This window comes from Pantherophis guttatus, chromosome 4, assembly GCF_059756535.1.
Source record: "Pantherophis guttatus breed Tessera chromosome 4, ASM5975653v1, whole genome shotgun sequence".
Classification (NCBI taxonomy): Eukaryota; Metazoa; Chordata; class Lepidosauria; order Squamata; family Colubridae; genus Pantherophis; species Pantherophis guttatus.
In genome coordinates, this window is record NC_142066.1 from 56737869 (window position 1) to 56757597 (window position 19729).

At 39.3% G+C, this 19729-nt stretch overlaps 3 protein-coding genes across 8 annotated transcripts in view; 2 read left to right on the forward strand and 1 right to left on the reverse strand.

Annotated features, from left to right (window-relative positions):
• Positions 1–296, forward strand: part of GFAP (glial fibrillary acidic protein) — a 30307-nt gene extending 30011 nt beyond the window's left edge. The window contains exon 11 of the mRNA XM_034416021.3: positions 92–296. The gene's annotated coding sequence lies outside the window, so the exon portion shown is untranslated. The remainder of the gene's footprint in view (positions 1–91) is intronic.
• Positions 296–6817, reverse strand: DNAAF19 (dynein axonemal assembly factor 19). 5 transcript variants are annotated; one of them, XM_034416030.3, is made up of 4 exons: positions 6695–6817; positions 3851–3996; positions 2624–2756; positions 296–969 (listed from the first exon to the last, which is right to left on the reverse strand). In XM_034416030.3, exons 2-4 carry the CDS (start codon positions 3976–3978, stop codon positions 493–495), a joined length of 738 nt encoding a protein of 245 aa, XP_034271921.1. In that variant the 5' UTR covers positions 3979–3996; positions 6695–6817; the 3' UTR covers positions 296–492. The 5 variants fall into 5 exon arrangements, with proteins under 5 accessions (XP_034271921.1, XP_087748358.1, XP_034271918.1 ...); XM_087892232.1 differs by having other exon boundaries at positions 3851–4011; positions 6695–6803; XM_034416027.3 differs by having other exon boundaries at positions 362–969; positions 2624–2780; positions 6695–6806.
• Positions 6808–19729, forward strand: part of EFTUD2 (elongation factor Tu GTP binding domain containing 2) — a 39481-nt gene continuing 26559 nt past the window's right edge. Inside the window, exons 1-8 of one of the 2 annotated variants that reach the window (XM_034416023.3) lie at positions 6808–7131; positions 8107–8221; positions 8542–8707; positions 9653–9731; positions 10431–10506; positions 11256–11321; positions 11800–11835; positions 12889–12979. In XM_034416023.3, the coding sequence (XP_034271914.1) occupies positions 8117–8221; positions 8542–8707; positions 9653–9731; positions 10431–10506; positions 11256–11321; positions 11800–11835; positions 12889–12979 (619 nt within the window). In that variant the 5' untranslated portion in view covers positions 6808–7131; positions 8107–8116. Of the gene's footprint in view, positions 7132–8103; positions 8222–8541; positions 8708–9652; positions 9732–10430; positions 10507–11255; positions 11322–11799; positions 11836–12888; positions 12980–19729 lie in introns of both variants that reach the window. The other variant, XM_087892231.1, reaches the window with a different exon arrangement.

The window sequence follows — 19729 nt, forward strand, 5'->3', positions numbered from 1 at the left end:
TCTCAAACTGTCTTAATAAAATTGTATTTATGTTTAATTCTTGCTTTTATGTTCTTCAATCTGAATTAAAAGTTCTTCTCTTTGGTTTCAGCTGAGTTGCTTGCTATGCTTATCTATTAATCAAAAAACCCTCTATCTAAATATGCTCAAAGAGCCCAGCTCCAAGTTGTCAGTAGTGCCTTTGATACTTCAAGGACTAAGCCTTCTAACTAAAGCAGAAGATCAATCAAGATATGTTATAAGAAATATGACAAAAGTACTCCAAAAATAAATAATGCATACTTTTAAACTGATAATCGTTTAAGTTGATATAATATTTTAATGCAATAGAGACAAAAAACAAGAGGCGAGCATTCTCTGATTAGGTATCTATTTTTCATATGCTTTTATTTTTCCAATATATACTAAAAAGGCTGATAGATATGTTTTTAACAGGCACTCTAGTCCTTTCTTTATATTACAATGTTTCCATCCTTAGTTATTAGTATAAACTCAAGAATTGATCAAAGATATTTGGTAAAGGCTCATCAGTTTTAACACTTTTTTTTCAATTCCTTTACCTCCTTGACAATGGATTTGAGTAGCATCTGTACCATCTTCATTTGGAATCTGATGAATTTCAGAAAAATGGCCAAAGTCAGTTTCTATTTTTTGCAATTTTTCAAACAACTGCCTGCAGTTTTCTTTCTCTTTCTCACTAAGAAGTTCAATGTTTAGTCCAAAACGTTTGGTGCCTGATAAATTCTCCAAGATATCCAAGATAAAATTGCAGTCTTTAATGCAAGCATTTTGGTTCAACACAACTAGAAATTCACCTAAGAGGCCAAAAGCAAGATCAGTTTGGAAGATCCGGCCCAAGTTTTGGGATCCAAGTTGGAGGAGGAGGAGATAGCGATCCTGATTGTTTTTCATACATCTGCGCCAATCTCTGTAGAACTCTGCAGAAGTCTCAGGCAGGCGATCTAATTCCTAGAAAGTTTTTTAAAATGACATAGTCCTATTGCCTAGGTATTATTGTACTTTCCAACTCTACAATTAATAACTTCTTCATTTTTTAAGTATCAATTAATGTTTTATGGAAACTGAAATTTAAACAGGGCTGCTAGAAACAGATTTTTAAAAACAAAAAATGGCACAATATATTAATTAATGATGAGCAATCAGAAGTAGAAGAGATCAAAAAGGAGAAAAGCAGAATACAAAAGCATCATCTCTTTAAAAATATATGCTCTCGCCGTACTGTATATTTTTGGGTTTAATTCTTCAACAAAACAGTAAAAACTAGAAAGATGGATAGGATGGGTAGGATAGAATAGAATAGGACAGGACAGGACAGAATAAGATAGGATAATAATAATTCCATAGTATTGTTAGATTTATTCAAATATTGAAAAAAAATCTTCTAGTTTAGTTTAGTTCCTAAATTAAATAAAAAAATAAAATTACATATAAAGAATTACTAAACGTGAAAGGGGAATTAAAATCAAGGAATAAATTAAAGGAAGAAGGAATTGAATTAGAATGGTGGATATACCTATAAATACAATCCAAATTTATGAAGGATAAAAAAGAGTGAGATATAAAATTAGAACCATCAAAACTGGATAAAATTTTACTAAGCACAGAGGGAAAGGCCATAAAAAACTTGTACCATTATTTATTAGAACAAGATATGCTCGAAGAACAAGTTAAGGAGACGATGATAACTTGGAATAGATGTTTTGGGTACAGTATCAATTTGGACAATTGGCAAAATTTGTGGGGAAAAAATATCAGAATCACACTGGTGGCTTCTTATAAAGAAAACCTGCATAAAATGTTGTACAAGTGGCACTTCCCACCCACAAGATTGGCAAGAATTAGTAAAAAATACTCCCCAATTTGTTGGAAATGTGAGGTAGGGTCATATTACCATATGTGGTGGAAGTGCTCAAAAGCCAAATGTTTCTGGCAGCAAATAAGGAGCTGGTTAGAAGAGACGTTAATGTTTAAAATAGAAGTTAAGCCGGAATTTTTTTTACTGGGCATGACAGATGGCAAATATGACAATAATGTAACCTATTTAATATTGCATATACTTACTGCGGCAAGACTAGCATTTGCTCAAAAATGGAAGTGTAAAGAAATACCCTCAGAAGAAGAAGTAATACACAAAATTTACAGCTGTGCAGAGATGGACAGACTCACTTTAGAACTCAAAGACAAAAGTAAATCAACATACTATGAAGTCTGGAATAAATTTTATAATTGGTTAGATAAGAGGAAGAATGCCAAAAACAAGGGATAACGAATTTCTGGAAATGTATATATCAATATATATCAATATATCAATGTATACTGAATTTGTGAATGTAATATAGGTTTATTAAATATATGCATGGTGGTTTAGGAAGTAAAATACTGCATACTTGATATATAAGGAGATACGTAAATTTGTATATAGATCAAGGAATAGATTACTTATTAACTTGATTTAGACACAAATATTAGAAACCAGAGAAATTGAACAATGTCCATTGTATTACTTTTAAAACTAATAAGATATTTAAAAATAAAAAAAACAGATTTAATTTAAAAAAATATTTGGAGAAACATTTCAACTCATAGACAGAATTACTCTTACCTGAGGCAAGTCTATCTTACTCTCTTGTTTGTGATTTGTTTTAACTGCACAGGTGTTCCACAACACATTTCTGCCACTTCCCATTTTGTCCTTTTTCTCCAGAGGTTTCAAATGGGAGGCTAGAACAATATCTCTGCAGACAGAATGGAGGAAGATTCTAGAGACATTTCAGATAACCATTTTAGTAACAGCAACTTGGTTTAAAGCTATTAAATTCTCATTTCATCTAATTATTAAAGAAATAGGAAAGTTATATCATACATCTTGCCTGGTCTCTTAACTGTTAATTTATGGGAAAGGCCACTCTACCATATAAAACTCTGGATAACTTAAAATCAGGGGCGGGTTCCAAATCCCATTACTACCGGTTCACTACCAGTTCGCGTATGCAGAAGCATCCGGGTGGGTGGGCAGAGCCTCCTGCCGCCGCTACTGATTCACCCGATCCAGTGAGAACCGGTAGCAACCAACCACTGCTTAAAATATACAATATGCAATACACAATAGACATTGTAACATGTAGGAGAAAAAATGCAGTAAAGAGGACACCTCTGCTTCTTCAATTTTAACTGGTGACTCTAGCCTTTGTGTTATGTACTCAAATTGATGCTTCTTTGCCTGAGATATTATGCAAAATAGTAGAAGGCAGAGTGATTTAATTGTTAACTTATTTGGCTCTCTTCTCTCAGGTATGCAGAAATTAAAATCAAAGGTAATGGAAGCTGTACTATGTTGCTAACACATATCACAGAAATGAATGTTTTCCAGTGTTGTAGTACATTTCCTGCACAAGATAAAAGTACTGGACAAGAAAGTCTCCTAGATTGCTTTCTAATGTCTAAATTCCATGATTAATATTTAAGTTACTATTCAGTGTGTAAATATATCATCCAACCTTCTATATGCAATGAAATAAAATTAAAGAACTACTAATGTTATGAGACAATTATTACTCTCCAGTTTTCTCAGCACCAATAGAACAGAGGAAGGCAACTCAAAAAAATCACTGTCAGTATGAAAATAAACCACAATAAATAAATATTATGCTTTCATCCAGAAAAGTTCAGGTTCTAAAAATAACCAGACTTACAAAACTTATATGTATTATTAATTTAATTATTATATGCTCAATAAGTTTGCTAAATTCAAAGGAAATTGCCTTCATAAATAAATATTTTTATCCATATTCTGCATCAAATCAATAAAGGAATCTGAAAATCAAGAAACCTGAATTCTTCATAAGATGATACTTTCTGATGTACTGCTCGGAATTTAGCATCATTTTCTCTCTGGTATTTCTCATCTGTGGCAATAGCTTCTTCCAGCTCTTTCTCCAAAGCATGGAAATCAATCATGCCTTCCACTTTGGGAACCTAAGAACAACACAGCTGACCAATAAATTAGATATTTAATTTGAAAAGCTAGATTTCTCTTTCAAACACTTTCATAATAGAAAACTATCAGCTTCTTATGATTATCCTAAACACATTATTTTGTCCAATTTTTGCTAAATGATAAAATATTTGAAATACATAGCCTTCAATTTCCATTAGTATAGACTACTGAAGACTTTGTAATACTCATTTTATTTACAAATATAGTAGTAAACAGAATAAAACAGTAGCCATTTGCACTGAGCTACTTTATTTTTAATCAGATCACAACTTAAACTCTCAGTATCTGGAATCAGCCATCCAAGTCAATCATGTCTTGTTTAATCACTATTCAGTGAATAAATATAAGCTAAATCAATACTGAAAATCCTCTTCGTTGTTTAGCATGATACATGATTCATCTGATGCCTGCTGCCTGTTCGGATTTTAAAAACTGGCTCCATACTGGTTTTTTGGTACTGTTTTTCTAGCTGTGAAAAGTATCATTCTCCAACATGGTAATGTGAAAATAAATGAAACAAATTGTTGCAGGGATTGCATTTTATTTTCTCTAATATATGTAATACAACCCCCATCCTCATCATTCTGTGATTAGTGAATTTATTCAATAAATTCAGTAAAAATAGACTGACAGATATAATTTATTAGAGTCAATTCAACCACTTAAATCCTTGCAAGTAGATTCTAATTAACTCTCTAACAAGCATTTTGGTTTTAGGAAAAATTTGTCCTGTAATCTACAACTCCTACACTGCAGAAACATTTGGACTACACAACTCAACCAGGGTAAAGCAATAGACACAATTTACATAGACTTCTGCAAAGTTCAATGGTACACAACAAACTACTGTTAAAACTACGCTCTTACGGCATTTCCAGATCACTGCATAAATGGATAGCTGCATTCCTGTCAAACAGGCAACAAGTAGTCAAAATAAGGAGTACCCTATCAAACCCTGCACCAATTAGCAGTGTCCCCCAAGGCAGCGTTCTAGGACCCACTCTCTTTCTAATTTATATAATTGACCTTTCTAATCATATTATAAACTGCGTCCTCTTTGCTGATGACATAAAACTATTTAACACCAGCAACAATACTGCTGCCCTACAAAGTGACCTTGACTGTGTCAGAATGGTCGAACAATTGGTAGGAGTACTCATTTCAAAAGATCTAAGCCCCAGAGCTCACTGTAACAGTATTGCCAAAAAGACATTAAGAGTTGTTAACCTCGCCCAAAATTGGAAGGGGAAAGACCTACCATCTGAAGACTTGATCTTAGGGGAAATTATTGAATATTCAGAAGCCGATAGGCTAACAAAAATTTTGAGAGATCAAAAAGAATCCGCATATTTGAGAGAGTCCAGAGGTATTTCACGAGAAGAGTACTCCGCTCCTCTGCTCGCAATAGAATACCTTGTGCCACCAGGCTTGAAATTATAACAGTGATGGCTAACCTTTTTGTCATTGCGTGTCAAAAGCTGGGGGAGTGTGGGGTGGTTGCGCGCGTGCGTGCCCACATCCATAATTCTATGCACCCTGCCCCCCATGCATGTGTGCGCAACCCCTCCTGCTCCCCCTGCTTTTGGCATGTGATGGCACGGTGGGCCCAATAGGTCCGTTTTTTGCCCTCCCCAGGCTCCAGAGGCTTTCTAGGAGCCTGGGGAGGGCAAAAACAGTCTTCCCCACCTCCCCGGAGGCCCTCCAGAAGCCAGAAACAGCCCATTTGCCAACTGCCGTTGGGCCCAAAAGGCCCAAAAATCAGCTGGCCAGCGCATGCATGCGTGCTGGAGCTGAGCTAGGGCAACACTCTTGTGCCTACCAATATGGCTCTGCGTGCCACCTGTGGCACGCGTGCCATAGGTTCGCCATCACGGACCTATAACTACCCCATCTACAGTCTGACCTAAGTTTAGTACAGAAAATTGTCTGTTACAACGTCCTACCTGTCAATGACTACTTCAACTTCAACTGCAATAATACATGGGCAAACAATACCCATAGATAAAAACTCAAAGTAAATCGCTCCAAACTCAATTGCAGAAAATACGACTTCAGCAACAGAGTGGTCAATGCCTGATGCTGTTGTTATATCCTTCAAAGCCCCAAAACTTTAACCTTAAAACTGTCCACTGTGGACCTCACTCCATTCCTAAGAGGTCCGTAAAGGGGGCGTGCATATGCGCACCAGCGTGCCTACTGTCCTTATCCTACTGTTCCCATTTATCCATACTCATTTCTTGTGTTTATACTTATACCAGTTTATATGTTATGTTTATATGTTATGTTTATACTTGTTTTATCATACATGCTTGACAAACTAAATAAATAAATATTAATAATAATAATAAAAATATAAAGAATTTGCTATTGAATGCTCCCTTCTTGTGGGTCATTTTTTCCCCCAACTTCCAATCAAGCCTATAGCCCTGGACTTTGCCTGGATCGGGCACTGACGGAAACGAAGTACATCAATATGAAATAGTAAGCAGACAAGCAAGAACATAATCAGCAACTCTCCCAGAAAATAGTAAACAAGTCAGCCCGAATTAATACTCTTTTGGCCACTCCATATTCAGTGGCAACGGATTTTACAGGTTTATGTTTTACTTTACTATCCCATGCATACCCATCACCCCAAAAACTGCTCTCGATTTCTCTCGCTAGCCTGGCCGTTACCAGATAGGAGGAAGGGAAGGTTTTTCCACGTTTGTGGAAACGTAGTTCGATTCCCCCCCACGCTTCGCCTACGCCTCCACTTTCAATAGCGATTCAGCGTCGATTCGGTTTCCATAGCAATTGGAAAACGAAATGGCGAGAGGGACCTATAGCGATCGGGGCAGTCTATAATAAACGCCTGATCACAGTCCATGCTTATGAAAAATTCCAATTTTGCTGAGACGGCCCGAAAAGAATCGAAATCGAATCTCTAAGCCCCTCTCACTCTCCAGCATCAAACAGAGGGGGAAAATGTGGAAAATCAATCAGGCTGCTAAATGGACAACTTTATCCGGAGGAAATTGAAGGGACTTTTTGGGCCACGGTCGCATTGTGCGCCGGCAAAGGGAAACGTCTCGAGCGACGCGCGCTTCCCGAGAAGGAGAACAAAAAAAAAGGTAAGCGCACGCGTGCGTTACTGTTACTGTTTCTTGTAAAACCTTACGATGTACAAAAAATGCTTATTTTTAAAACCAATAAACGGCCGTTAGGTTGCAAAATATCTTTCAGTAGTAAGCGCTTTATACTTTGAACGAACGTGCTGGAATTCGAATAAGTGGATGATATGGCAACGGGTTGAGACTTTGGGAGAAGGGTACCCATGGGAGCTAATGGGAAGATAGATTTGCCCTTTCAAATGGTAGAGAATAAATGTCTACACATCTTAAACAATATTTTATTGAAACATCTTTATTAATTGCAGTATGAAAGAGATTAATACATACATAATCGTCCTCTGAAGTAAAAAGGACTCAAAAGTAAAACCATACGCTTGCATTCAGATAGACTAGGTTTGTGGAAAATAAAGCTACAGTTACAAGATACATTTCTGATAAGATGCTATTTTTTGTTGCTTTTTCTTTTTTTAACCTGTAACAGAAAGCTATTATATTCTAAAACTGGAAGTTTCTGGAAAACCACTATTGAATTAGAACAACTGATTCTAATTATTCTTATTCTGGATAAGATGAGTGATGTGATATGAGGGCAATTGTGGCTAAAAAAGAGTTGGAGAAGTTATACCTGATAATTAAAACTAGGGAGAATCATGGAAGGTTGATGAATAAAAAACAGCTCTTGGATTAATACTGGCAGAAAGCTAATGAATTGGTAGTTTATAGTGTGAAGCTGAAAATAAAATGTGAAACTAAAAACAAAGAATAAGCTGTTTAGAGTAGTATTAAATAGTGATAAAGTATCAAGCTTGCAATAAAACTAAGGAGTTAAGATAATAAAAATTGAAAAGTATCCCAATATGAATCTTGCAAACAGGGGTAAGGCACATTAAATAACTAGCAAAGCAATCAAATATTAAAGTGATATTTTCAGAATACAAACTAGCTCTATTTTAATTATTTATTTTTATATTCAAGACCCAGCAACATGGATACAGACCTATATGATGAATTTGGAAATTATATTGGTCCAGAGCTTGATTCTGATGATGATGATGATGAAATGGGTCGTGAGTCAAAAGATCTTGATGAGGTACTGATTTCATGTTTGTGCTACAGACAGTATTCATGCTTTAGTTTTTTTACATGCAACTGTAATTCAGTTTCTGTTATGAACAGATTAAGGATTAAGCTGTTAACCTTGCTCCTGAAAACAGTGTGAGCCTTAATTTTAAGAGTAGCTGCTGCTTGCTGCTGAGAAAGTACTTCCTTGTTTGGCAGCATTTTATGAACTATCCAATATGCACATATGTTTGTTTGCAAGTTATAACTGAATGTAGATATCAGCCCTAAATTCTGTAAGTGGAACTCTATTGCTAACAGTTGGCTGAGGACAATTTATTTTGATTTCAGCCTGATGATGATGATGATGACGATGATATGGGAGACCACGATGAAGACCACCCTGGGATGGATGTAGTGTTACATGAGGATAAGAAATATTATCCAACAGCTGAGGAGGTATATGGTCCTGAAGTAGAAACTATAGTGCAGGAAGAAGATACACAGCCTCTTACAGGTGAGAAATTTAAATAGTAAGACTGTTGCACAACTTGCTACACTCTTCTCCAAATCTTAGTTCAGTTTTGTTGGATTACTGCAGAGTTGCTGTAAATCCAGTTGGCTTGCTTGGGAATGATAATGTTTTGCTTATTTTATTTATTACTTTTATTTTTGATTAGCTAAAGATAGTGTACATGCCTAATGTTGTGCTTACTATTTTTCCTACCACAAAAATCTGTGAATTGTGTTTGGCTAAGAAAGAGTGACTGGTGCAAAGTCACCAATGGTTTCATGCCTGTGGCAGGACTACAACACATAGTCTCTTGGTTTCTTGCTCAGCACTTTAGCCACTACCCCAGAATGGCTCTCATGGTTGTAATTTTTCATATCCCATTGGCACAAGGTTGGGAAAGACTGTTCCAATTAACCTGGCCAATGTGTTGGCTAGGGGGATTCTGGGAGTTGAAGTTCACTCTTAAGTTTGCTAAATTGGGGAAAAACTGTATTAACGTGATGAGAAAGTAACCAGGATAGATTACAGCACATCTGGTAAATAAATATACTTCTCTAATTGAAAGGTACCCATAATGCAATCCCAAAAAAATATTTGTAGAGTGTACTATCAGATATTTAGCTCAGATATTTGCACAGAATAACATATATGGACACGGATTTGCCATGCTATATTTTAGGCCAGATGTTATACATCAGTAAGAACTAAGACAAATATATTGTTCAGCCTATTGTGCTATTAGTACATTCACTATTTGATACTTGGAAAATATTCCCAGCCTCTTTTTAAACAAAAACAAATCTCTTTTTACTTGTCATGTATAAATCAGAAATCCAGTTTAAGATTTGTGACATGTATTTTTGAAACTTTTCCCATTGATAAATGATTTAGGAATGCCTTGTTTTCCCATTAAAGGCAGTATTATTTCAATGCTTTCTTTTCCTACAGAACCTATTATTAAACCAGTGAAGACCAAGAAATTTTCCCTCATGGAGCAAACATTGCCAGTTACAGTATATGAAATGGAGTGAGTAGAGCTTTGGATTTATTTGTTTTCCCTCCAACCCTTAGTGTTTTTGCTTCTCTCTGTTCTTTTCTTCACAACTTCTTTACAAATTGGCCACTAAACCTTTTAGTTGTTACAGTAGCCATCTTAATTTATATTATATTCTGAGAGATGTAGTCCAACTTATATGCAGTGTGCAAGTTTGCTTAAAGATGCCTTAGTTCATATTATAACACTTGTGCTTCTGCATTATTCTTCTAAGTCAATCTTAAATCTATTTTTATGTAATCACGCTTGCATGGTCTACCCTTTGTACATGGTCTACCCTTTGTATTGTACTCAATTTTTGTTTATCAGTTAGCAATTCTTTGTCATAGGCTAACTCTTTCCTACTTGTCTCATTATCTGCAGAACTTATAATCAGCACTATAGTAGTTTTTATTCTCTATTCTCAATGTTTGCTGCAAGCGTCCAGTAATGTGAAAGAGAGATGAGGAAATGCAGCATATTATCAACATGAATTATAAATTACAATTATTAGAAACAGATAAATTTTATTGAACTTTAATTGATATTGATATAGAAAATATACAGCTGCTCATCTTGCTTTCTTCCCATCTCAATTCAATAGGGCAATAAAGAAAATAAATAAAAGAAAATTTTCCTTAGGCAGTGATAATCACTAACAGCTTTTTCCTCTCTTTGATCTTTTTCTCTTAGTTTTCTTGCAGATTTGATGGACAACTCAGAACTGATCCGGAATGTTACACTTTGTGGACACCTACACCATGGGAAGGTGAGCATCTATTAAAATGTTCACTCATAGGGTTGGTTAGTTTATTTAATAAATTAATTAATTTATAAATTAATAAATATAGTAATAAAGAATCTGTGAAATCATTCTAAGCTTTATTAATCATTATAGAATTAAATCTGGTGTCTCAAGTTTTAAATTAATTTGAAATGAATGTTTTTAAATAATTTAATAAAAACTTAATGGTGCTTCTCATAACATTTTGAACATATGAAAGCCTCTTTGTAAAAACAGGAACCATTTACTAAGAAAAGCTCGTTTTTATTAGACAGATGAACCAGTGAAGATACTTTAAACTGACTTCCTCGATTGTTGAATTTGATGATCTAAATACCTCCTTCCAACTCTTATAATTCTGGGATTTGAGAGCAGCTTTTAACATTAGTGGCATACACAGTATGTTTAAATAGAAAAATCTGAAAGATTTTAATAAGTTTTAATGTTTAATATATCTCTGAAATATGTGGAACAAGAGTGTCTACAGTGTGTGTGTGTGCGTGTGTGTCTGAGAGAAACAGACAGAGAAAGAAAATGGAAAATGATAGTCTCGATAACATCTTGACTTTTTTAACATTCCCCACTCCCATGCTATTTAGTTGTTATCTCAGAACATGGGCCATCTTGTTTCTAATTGTAAAAAGAGCTAAAAGAACCACATCTTTATACTTCTTAATACTGTGTATTTTAACTAATTGGTGCATTATTTCTTTGTTCTTTTCTAATGCCTTTAGACTTGTTTTGTGGATTGCCTGATCGAACAGACACATCCTGAGATCAGGAAGCGATACGACCAGGATGTAAGTTCCATGATGCTGTTTCATTTTTTATGGGAAGTAGGTATATGATACTATAAGCATATAAAAGTGATTAGTCTTCCAATTATATAATCCATTATAATCCAGATAGTTTTCTTGGGATTTTTGTGCAAGGAGTCTCAGGTTCAGTTTTATCTTCTGCCATGGAAATTCGATGATCATTTTGGGTCTTTCTCTCTTATATAGCAGAGCTTCATAAGACTGTTAGAATGAAATAAAATGTGAGCCCCATATAAGATGTTCCAGTCTCTTGGAGGAAAAGCAGGTTATAAATCTAAAGAATAAAAAATAATAATACATAACAACAGAGATCTCTGAGATCTCTTATGTGTCTTATTGAGGAGAGATTGGAAAAGCAGAAGTAAAGGAAGCAATGTTCATTATTACTTAGCTGTCTGGATGAAATATTCTGCCTCAGTTAATCCAGTCTGAATGATGCCATTTCTGTTTTTTTTTCCAGCTTTGCTATACAGACATTCTATTCACTGAGCAAGAAGTAAGTATATTTAGGTACACACATATATATATACCAACTATGGCCTTTTGTAAGTTTTATATCTGTGATTCTTTTCACCTTGTATAGTGTCCTGAATTAACTGTTTCATTATATTCCTACTTTGTTTTGAGTCTTAAAAACTCTATAAAACAAGACAACAATAAATTTTACTTCAATTGTGGCACATATAAAAAACCTGTTATCTTGCGCAGAATGTCAATTCTATTCACTATATCTTTTGTAGTGACCTATCAGGTTATCCTTGTAACTTTATAAAAAAAACCCTTATTGCTGTTAATTGTGCTAAATCTAAAACTAATGTATGGAATAAGGAACAGGTACGTTTTCAGTTGTTACTGGAACATAATTCCCAGTAATCCTAGCTGGTATAGCTATGCAAACTAAGACTGGTGCAAATTTTGTTTCAGCAATATCTTAAATCCTATCCCAATCCACATTTAATATTTTCTTTATACAATTATTGCATAAGGATGCAGTTCCATTTATCTTAACAGAACTTTCTGACAATGAGTTCTACAAGTGTAAACATCTTCCTTTTCTCCCTTTACATGTATAAATTTATACATTTCTGTTTTTATCTTCTGCTTTCTTTTTTTCCCTTAAGTTTAAAAATTCTAATTGTTTTGCTTTTCCAGGAAGAAAGATGTTCTAATTCAACATTATTTTGGTTGTCTTTACTTTTATGTTGGTTTTTCTTAGGAAAGGAGAATCTGATCTGACCTAGAATGGCTAAATATAAGGAAATTCTGGGAATTTTATTCCCATTCTTATCTATAATACAAAATCTAGAAGAAAGGTTCCAAGTTCTTATAATATTATCTATCTTGATGCTCAAGAGTTTTCATGTTGTCAAATACCATACAACAGACCTTTAATTTAATATTTTGTGCCTAGAATTTTAGGAATGTTCAGTATTCCTAGAAATATGTAGAATTTTGTTGATTCTTGCTATCTTCTATCCTTAATTTGTGATCCTCAGTTTCAGATTAAAGAGTTATTTCCATCCCTATCATGATATTCTTTTTATTTCAGAGGGGTGTTGGGATTAAAAGCACACCAGTGACCATTGTCCTTCCAGATACCAAGGGCAAATCATTTCTCTTCAATATCATGGATACACCTGGTAAGTTGAATCATCAGGAGACCTCGAAAACAGCAGAAATTTGGTCTAATAAGTTTTTACCCTACTATATTTGAAAAGAGAATCTTAAAATAGTGGTACATTTGTATATGGAATATAACGAAGTTATAATATTGAATGACGTGCAGTTCTTGACATCTGCATCTTTTAAAGTTCTATATTTAATTAATTACTGGTTTCAAATCAGTCATATTCAAACAAGTCTTAGTCGATTACAGTGAATATAGTGAAATGACAATTTAAACAACTACATAGAAAACATAAATTACAATAAATAAATGACTACAATGTTGTAATAAAAGTAACTCAAGAAACTAAATTGGCAAGATTATGAAAATGTTTGCTGACATAATTTGATTTTTAATAGTTTCCTAAAATTGTTATTAAGGAAAAGGTGAGTGATTTCTAGTAGGAGGCCATTCCCAAGCAATGAGACTGTTTCCTACAAGATCTGATAAGCCTGGCTAATATAATTGTGAGAAGGCAGTCTTGCGATACACAGGAGTCAAGGCATATTTTAAAAGGTCTTTATAGTTCAATATCAGCATATTAATTTACACTCAAACACAATCAGTTGCAGAATTTGTGTTACAAAATATCAATGTCAGGTATTAATAAGAATGCAGACCATTGCCTTCTGAACCAGTTGTAGTTTTCAATTTTTTTCCAAGGATAATCCCATGTAATGCACATTGCAGTAATCCAATCAGATAGTAATGGCTAGATCCTTTTGCATCAAATGGGTTCACTCTTTTTGTACTATCCAAAGCTTGGTAAAGGTCCCCATAGCTATGGCCTCCACCTGCTGTCCTACTATAAGTAATAAGTCAGGGAGAAGTACCAGATGATGAATGCCAGGAAGAAAACATCAGGACCAAATGTGACGTTCCAATTAAACTTCTGTTTTAAAACTAATTTATTACTAGCCATGTCTATGCACAAGATTCTACTCAACTAACTTTACTACTGTCTTGATGTTAGATAAGGTACAATGGAATTCAAGACTTAATATGTTTGGCTATATAGAGATTCTAAGTTGATTCCTCTTTGACTCTGTTGTGGCCCGCCGGCGGCCAGCAGAGCTGACAGCAGAGTTAGACAGTGAGGAGGTTGGGAAGGAACTTGGGCCAGTCCTGGGAGCTGGGGAAAGCTCGGACGAGGGTTCTACGTTGGAGGCAGAGAGGGAGTTAGACAGCAGTGAGACAGAGGAACAGCTGGAGCCCGTTCCCAGTGTGCACATGTGCAGAGCTGCCCGAAGACAAGAACAATTAAGAAAGCAAGGTAGACTCGGGAGTAAGGCCACACTTTGGAGATGATTGGCCCCTGCCATAGGACATAAAAGAGGAGCGAATGGGATGTGGGCTTTTGCAGGAAGCAATTAGTTCATTTCGTTTCAAAATTGGAAAGTTCTGTTTGTGACTCTAATAGATTCGGTGCCAAGTTTGGCCTTGCTCTGCATTTGGAAATTGGTTCTCTGGCACTATTCCAAGTGAGATAAGGTGGGGGTTGATAAACATTCCTCTGAAAAACTGTTTGCCAAAGCCTTGTTGACTGAATGAACAGAATTCACAGTTGTGTTAATAAAAGAGGTTTATTACCAGGATTAAAACTTTGCTTCATGCTTTCTAAGGAAGCCTAGGTCAAAACAGACGCCGCCTCCAGGTTCTGCCACTCCTACAATGGACTTGATATTTCTAGAGCGGGTATTAGCAACCCATGGCTCCAGAACCACATGTGGCTCTTTCATCCCTCTGCTGCAGCTCCCTGTTGCCCTGTTGTGGTAGAGGGATGAAAGAGCTGTCGCCCTGTCACAGTGGTAGCGATGGCTGGAGCCTTAGTGCAGAACCGAAGTGCCCAGTACTTGTCTTTGCATGAAACAGCATTCCGCTTTCATTGCGGTACATTTGCTGTTGCTGCCTCAATGGCCTGCTTGCTGCTCTCGCAGCGCTTTGTGCAGCACAGTGAAATTTAGTGTACTTCACAATGGAGGCTGGGTCCCCTCCTGGAGCCCATTACAACGTGGAGCCACAATGCAACCCTCCATCATCAGCGGCTCGCTTTCGCCTCCTGCAGAGCTGCCAGTGTTGTAATGCCCTGCCTTCCCGCCAGCCAGCTGGTCTTTGGCTCTCCACAGACCATTTGATCATCACGTGCTGCTCCTGGGCTCATTGGCCTCTGGATGTCAGATTCCCACCACCCAGCACCAGTTCAGGGGTTCCTTCCCCCCAGTGGAGGGGAGAGAGATGTTGTGTATTTTAAGCGTGAAATGTGTCCCTGAAAGTGCTGAAAATAGTTTTGCCATTTTGCTCATAAATTCATTGACAGACAGAAAGAGAAGGGGGGGGAGAGAGAAAGAGAGAGACAAGAGATAGAGAGGGAGAGAGATAGGGGAAAGAGAAAGGGAAAGAGAGAGGGAGACAGAGAGATAAAAAGGTGAACAACATTTTTACAGAACTATAAATACGTTGAGACTTTTGAGGCAAGCAGCCAGGAGACGAGGCCGGGTATGACAAGAAGTGGCTGGGAGGGGAGGGGTTAGACAGTACTAGGCATTTATTTATTAAATTTATATGCCGCCCCTCTCTGGAGACTCAAGGCGGCTCACAATACATTTTTAAAAAAAACCATTCTAAAAACATTAAAAAGATTAAAAAACATTAAAAACCTTAGAACGCATTCACACCATTCATAGCCGGATCTCGCCAGATCGCAAAGCGAGATCAACGGCCCCAGGCCTGCCGGAAAAGCCAGGTCTTCACAGCTTTTCGGAAGGCCAGTAGGGTGGGGATGGTCCGGACATCAGGAGGTAACTGGTTCCAGAGAGCTGGGGCAGCCACAGAGAAGGCCCTCCCCCGCGGGCCCACCAGCCAGCATTGTTTAGGTGACGGGACCCGGAGGAGACCAACTCTGTGGGATCTTATCGGTCGCTGGGAGCTATGCGGTAGAAGGCGGTCTTGAAGATAACCTGGCCCTGAGCCATGTAGAGCTTTAAAGGTAATAACCAACACCTTGAATTGTGCCCGGAGATTAATAGGGAGCCAGTGCAGCTCGTGGAGAATTGGTGTAATGTGGGTGTATCTAGGTGCACCCACAACAACTCGTACGGCTGGGTTCTGGACCAGCTGCAGTCTCCGAACACTTTTCAAGGGTAGCCCCATGTAGAGCGTGTTGCAATAATCTAACCGTGAGGTGACAAGGGCATGAGTGACTGTGAGGAGCGCCTCCTGATCCAAGTAGGATCGCAATTGGTGCACCAGGCAAACCTGTGCGTTGCAAATAATTTAACAGCCAATTCTCTGCCCGAATGACTGGCTGCGTAAGCGTGACGGGGGGATCATGTGACTAGGAGTAAGTGACATTGAGTTGGCCACGCCACCCAGGTTTTGTTGCTTCTGGTGTTTTCTGTGGGAAATGGGTCCAAATGGTTCTTTGAGTGTTTAAGGTTGCAGACCCCTGTTCTAGAGTAATGCCTACCCATCCAGAGATACATTGGCATTAAGAGAATCTCTTTGTATAAACAGTAACTCCATCTCATTAAAGTTCAACTTTAATTGTAGTTCACAAAAGGACCCTCCAGATCCTTTAAGACTCCAAGCATTGTGACAGGACATTGACAGTCTCCCATATGCCTGAGGTGGCAATATAAAATTGGGTGCCATCAACATATTGATGATACTTCATCAGACTATTGGATGACCTCACTTAATGGCTTCATATAGATATTAAAATTTTAATATCTTTTAAAATTGATTTGGAACAAATATTTGGATTTCCCATTATTGTACTATCTCATAATTTTTCAGGTTTCTGGGCCAGGTTAAAGACAACAGTGCTACTACTACTACTACATTGATTATGATGGCATGCAGTGAAGAGGGGGTTGAGGGTTTTTTTATTTAAATTTTTAAAGAAAATTTTAAGGGGACCCGGGAGGAAGGGAGGGGGTTGTAAAAGTGGACCTGGGGGGGGGGTCCAGATAGCTAATGAGCAGGGTGATAGGTTGATTGGCTGCAGCAGAGGGGTCGGGAAAGGAAATTTATCCGGGGAGCAGGGGGGTGAAAGGAAGGGCAATGAAATTGAAATAATGAGTGGGAATGGCAGGTATGACGGGCGCAGGGGGCCATATCATGTGTCGGGGGTGCGCATATGCTGTTTACGAGCAATTGCGCACTCCGGCCCCCAATGCGTGACTCGTGGCCTGCGTTGTGCAGAGTCTCAGGCCCAGGGTCCGCGGCTGATGTGTAATGCCAGGCCCCCCTCATCTATGATCTTATTTTGGAGGGGGGTGCGGACCTGGCAGGTATTACGGTGGTGGCTGCCTGGGAGAGTGCGGCTGCCGGAGCTTTGGATCGCGTCATGCCTTTGCGGCCTCTGACCCGATACCGATCTCAATTGGCTCCTTGGTTCTCTGAGGAGTTGAGAGAGATGAAGCGTCGGAAAAGACGCCTAGAGAGCATTTGGAGGACTAGTCAATCCGATTCCGACCGGACACAGGTGAGGTCTTATATCAAGACCTACCTAGTGGCGATAAAAGCGGTGAAATTTAACTATTTTCCCGCTATTATCGCATCTGCAGAGAACCGCCCAGCCGCCCTGTTTAGGGTGACCCACTCCCTTCTTCGGGGGGGGGAGTGCGGGAAGATCCCTTGCAGGGTCGAGCTGAGGAGTTTGTGCAATTCCTGCATGATAAAGTCGCTCGGATTCGGGATGGCTTGGACTCCGATTGGATGAGTCCAGGGGAGGAGACGAGGGAAGGTCTTGAGAATATTATCTGGGAGGAGTTTGATCCTGTGGCTCCCAAGGATGTGGACAGGGTTCTGGGTCAGATTAGGGCCGCCACGTGTTTATTGGACCCGTGTCCCTCCTGGTTGGCACTGGCCTCCCGGGAGGTTACACGAGGCTGGCTCCAGGGAATTATAAGTGCTTCTCTGAGTGGGGGTGCCTTTCCTGCCACCTTGAAAGAGGCGGTAGTGAGGCCCCTCCTCAAGAAGCCCTTCCTGGATCCGGCTGAATTAGCCAACTACCATCCGGTCTCCATCCTTTGTTTTGTGGCGAAGGTTGTTGAGAGCGTGGTGGCACGACAGCTTCCCTGATACCTGGATGAAGCTATCTATCTGGACCCGTGCCAGTCGGGCACCCCAGGCAGGGGTACAGCACAGAAACGGCATTGGTCGCGTTGGTGGATGATCTCTGGAGGGCTCGGGACGGGTTGCTCCTCTGTCCTAGTCTTATTAGATCTCTCAGCGGCTTTTGATACCATCGACCATGGCATCATGCTGCAGCGGTTGAGGGGGTTAGGAATAGGGGGCACCGTTCTGCGGTGGTTCTCCTCCTTCCTCTCCGACCGCTCGCAGTTCGTGTTGGCAAGGGGACAGAGGTTGACCTCGAGGCACCTCGCATGGGGAGTGCCGCAAGGGTCAGTCCTCTCGCCCCTTCTGTTCAACATTTATGTGAAGCTGCTGGGTGAGATTATCCGTGGTTTTGGGGTGAAGTGTCATCTGTACGCTGATGATACTCAGCTGTACATCTCCACCCCAGACCACCCCAACGATGCCCTTGATGTGATGTCTCGCTGCCTGGAGGCCGTGCGGGTCTGGATGGGGAGGAACAGGCTCAGACTCAACCTGTCCAAGACCGAGTGGCTGTGGCTAACGGCGTCCCGATATAGTCAGCAGGTGCCATCGCTGACTATTGGGGGTGAATCTTTGCCCCCCACAGAGAGGGCTCGCAATCTGGGTGTCCTCCTGGATGCACGGCTGTTTTTAGAAGAGCATATGACGGCCGTGGCCAGGGGGGCCTTTTATCAGGTTCGCCTGGTTCGCCAGTTGCAGCCCTTTCTGGACCAGGACGCCTTGCACACGGTCACTCACGCCCTTGTCACCTCCCAGCTGGACTATTGTAATGCTCTCTACATGGGGCTCCCCTTGAAGAGCACTCCAAGGCTCCAACTGGTCCAGAATGCGGCCGCGCAGGTGGTTATGGGCGCAACTCGTGCCCGCGTGACACCCCTCCTGCGCGAGCTGCACTGGCTCCCAGTGGTCTTCCGGGTGCGCTTCAAGGTGTTGGTCACCACCTTTAAAGCGCTCCATGGCACAGGACCTGGGTACCTTCGAGACCGACTTCTGCCACCAATAGCCTCCCACCGGCCAGTTCGCTCCCACAGAGAGGGTCCTCAGGGTGCCATCAGCCAAGTTATGTTGGCTGGCGACACCCAGGGGGAGGACCTTCTCTGTGGGAGCCCCATCCCTGTGGAATGAACTGCCCCCAGAAATACGTAAGATCTCCGACCTCCGGCTGTTTCGCTGTGCACTGAAGACCCTGTTGTTCTGCCAGGCTGGGCTATCAACATAATAATTTTAAATTGGGGTATTTTAAATTTGTGTGGTTTTAAATTGAGCCAAATTTATTTAATTATTTTAAATTTTTAATCGATATTTTGTCTTGTGTTTTTAAATAGGCTGTACACCGCCCTGAGTCCTTCGGGAGAAGGGCGGTATAGAAATAAAATTATTATTATTATTATTATTATTATTATTATTATTATTATTATTATTATTATTATTAAAGGATTGATTCCGCAAGGGTCGGTCCTCTCGCCTCTCCTGTTCAACATTTATGTGAAGCCGCTGGGCGAGATCATCCGTAGTTTCGGGGTGGAGTACCATCAGTACGCTGACGACACCCAGCTGTACATCTCCACCCCGGATCACCCCAACGATGCCCTTGAAGTGA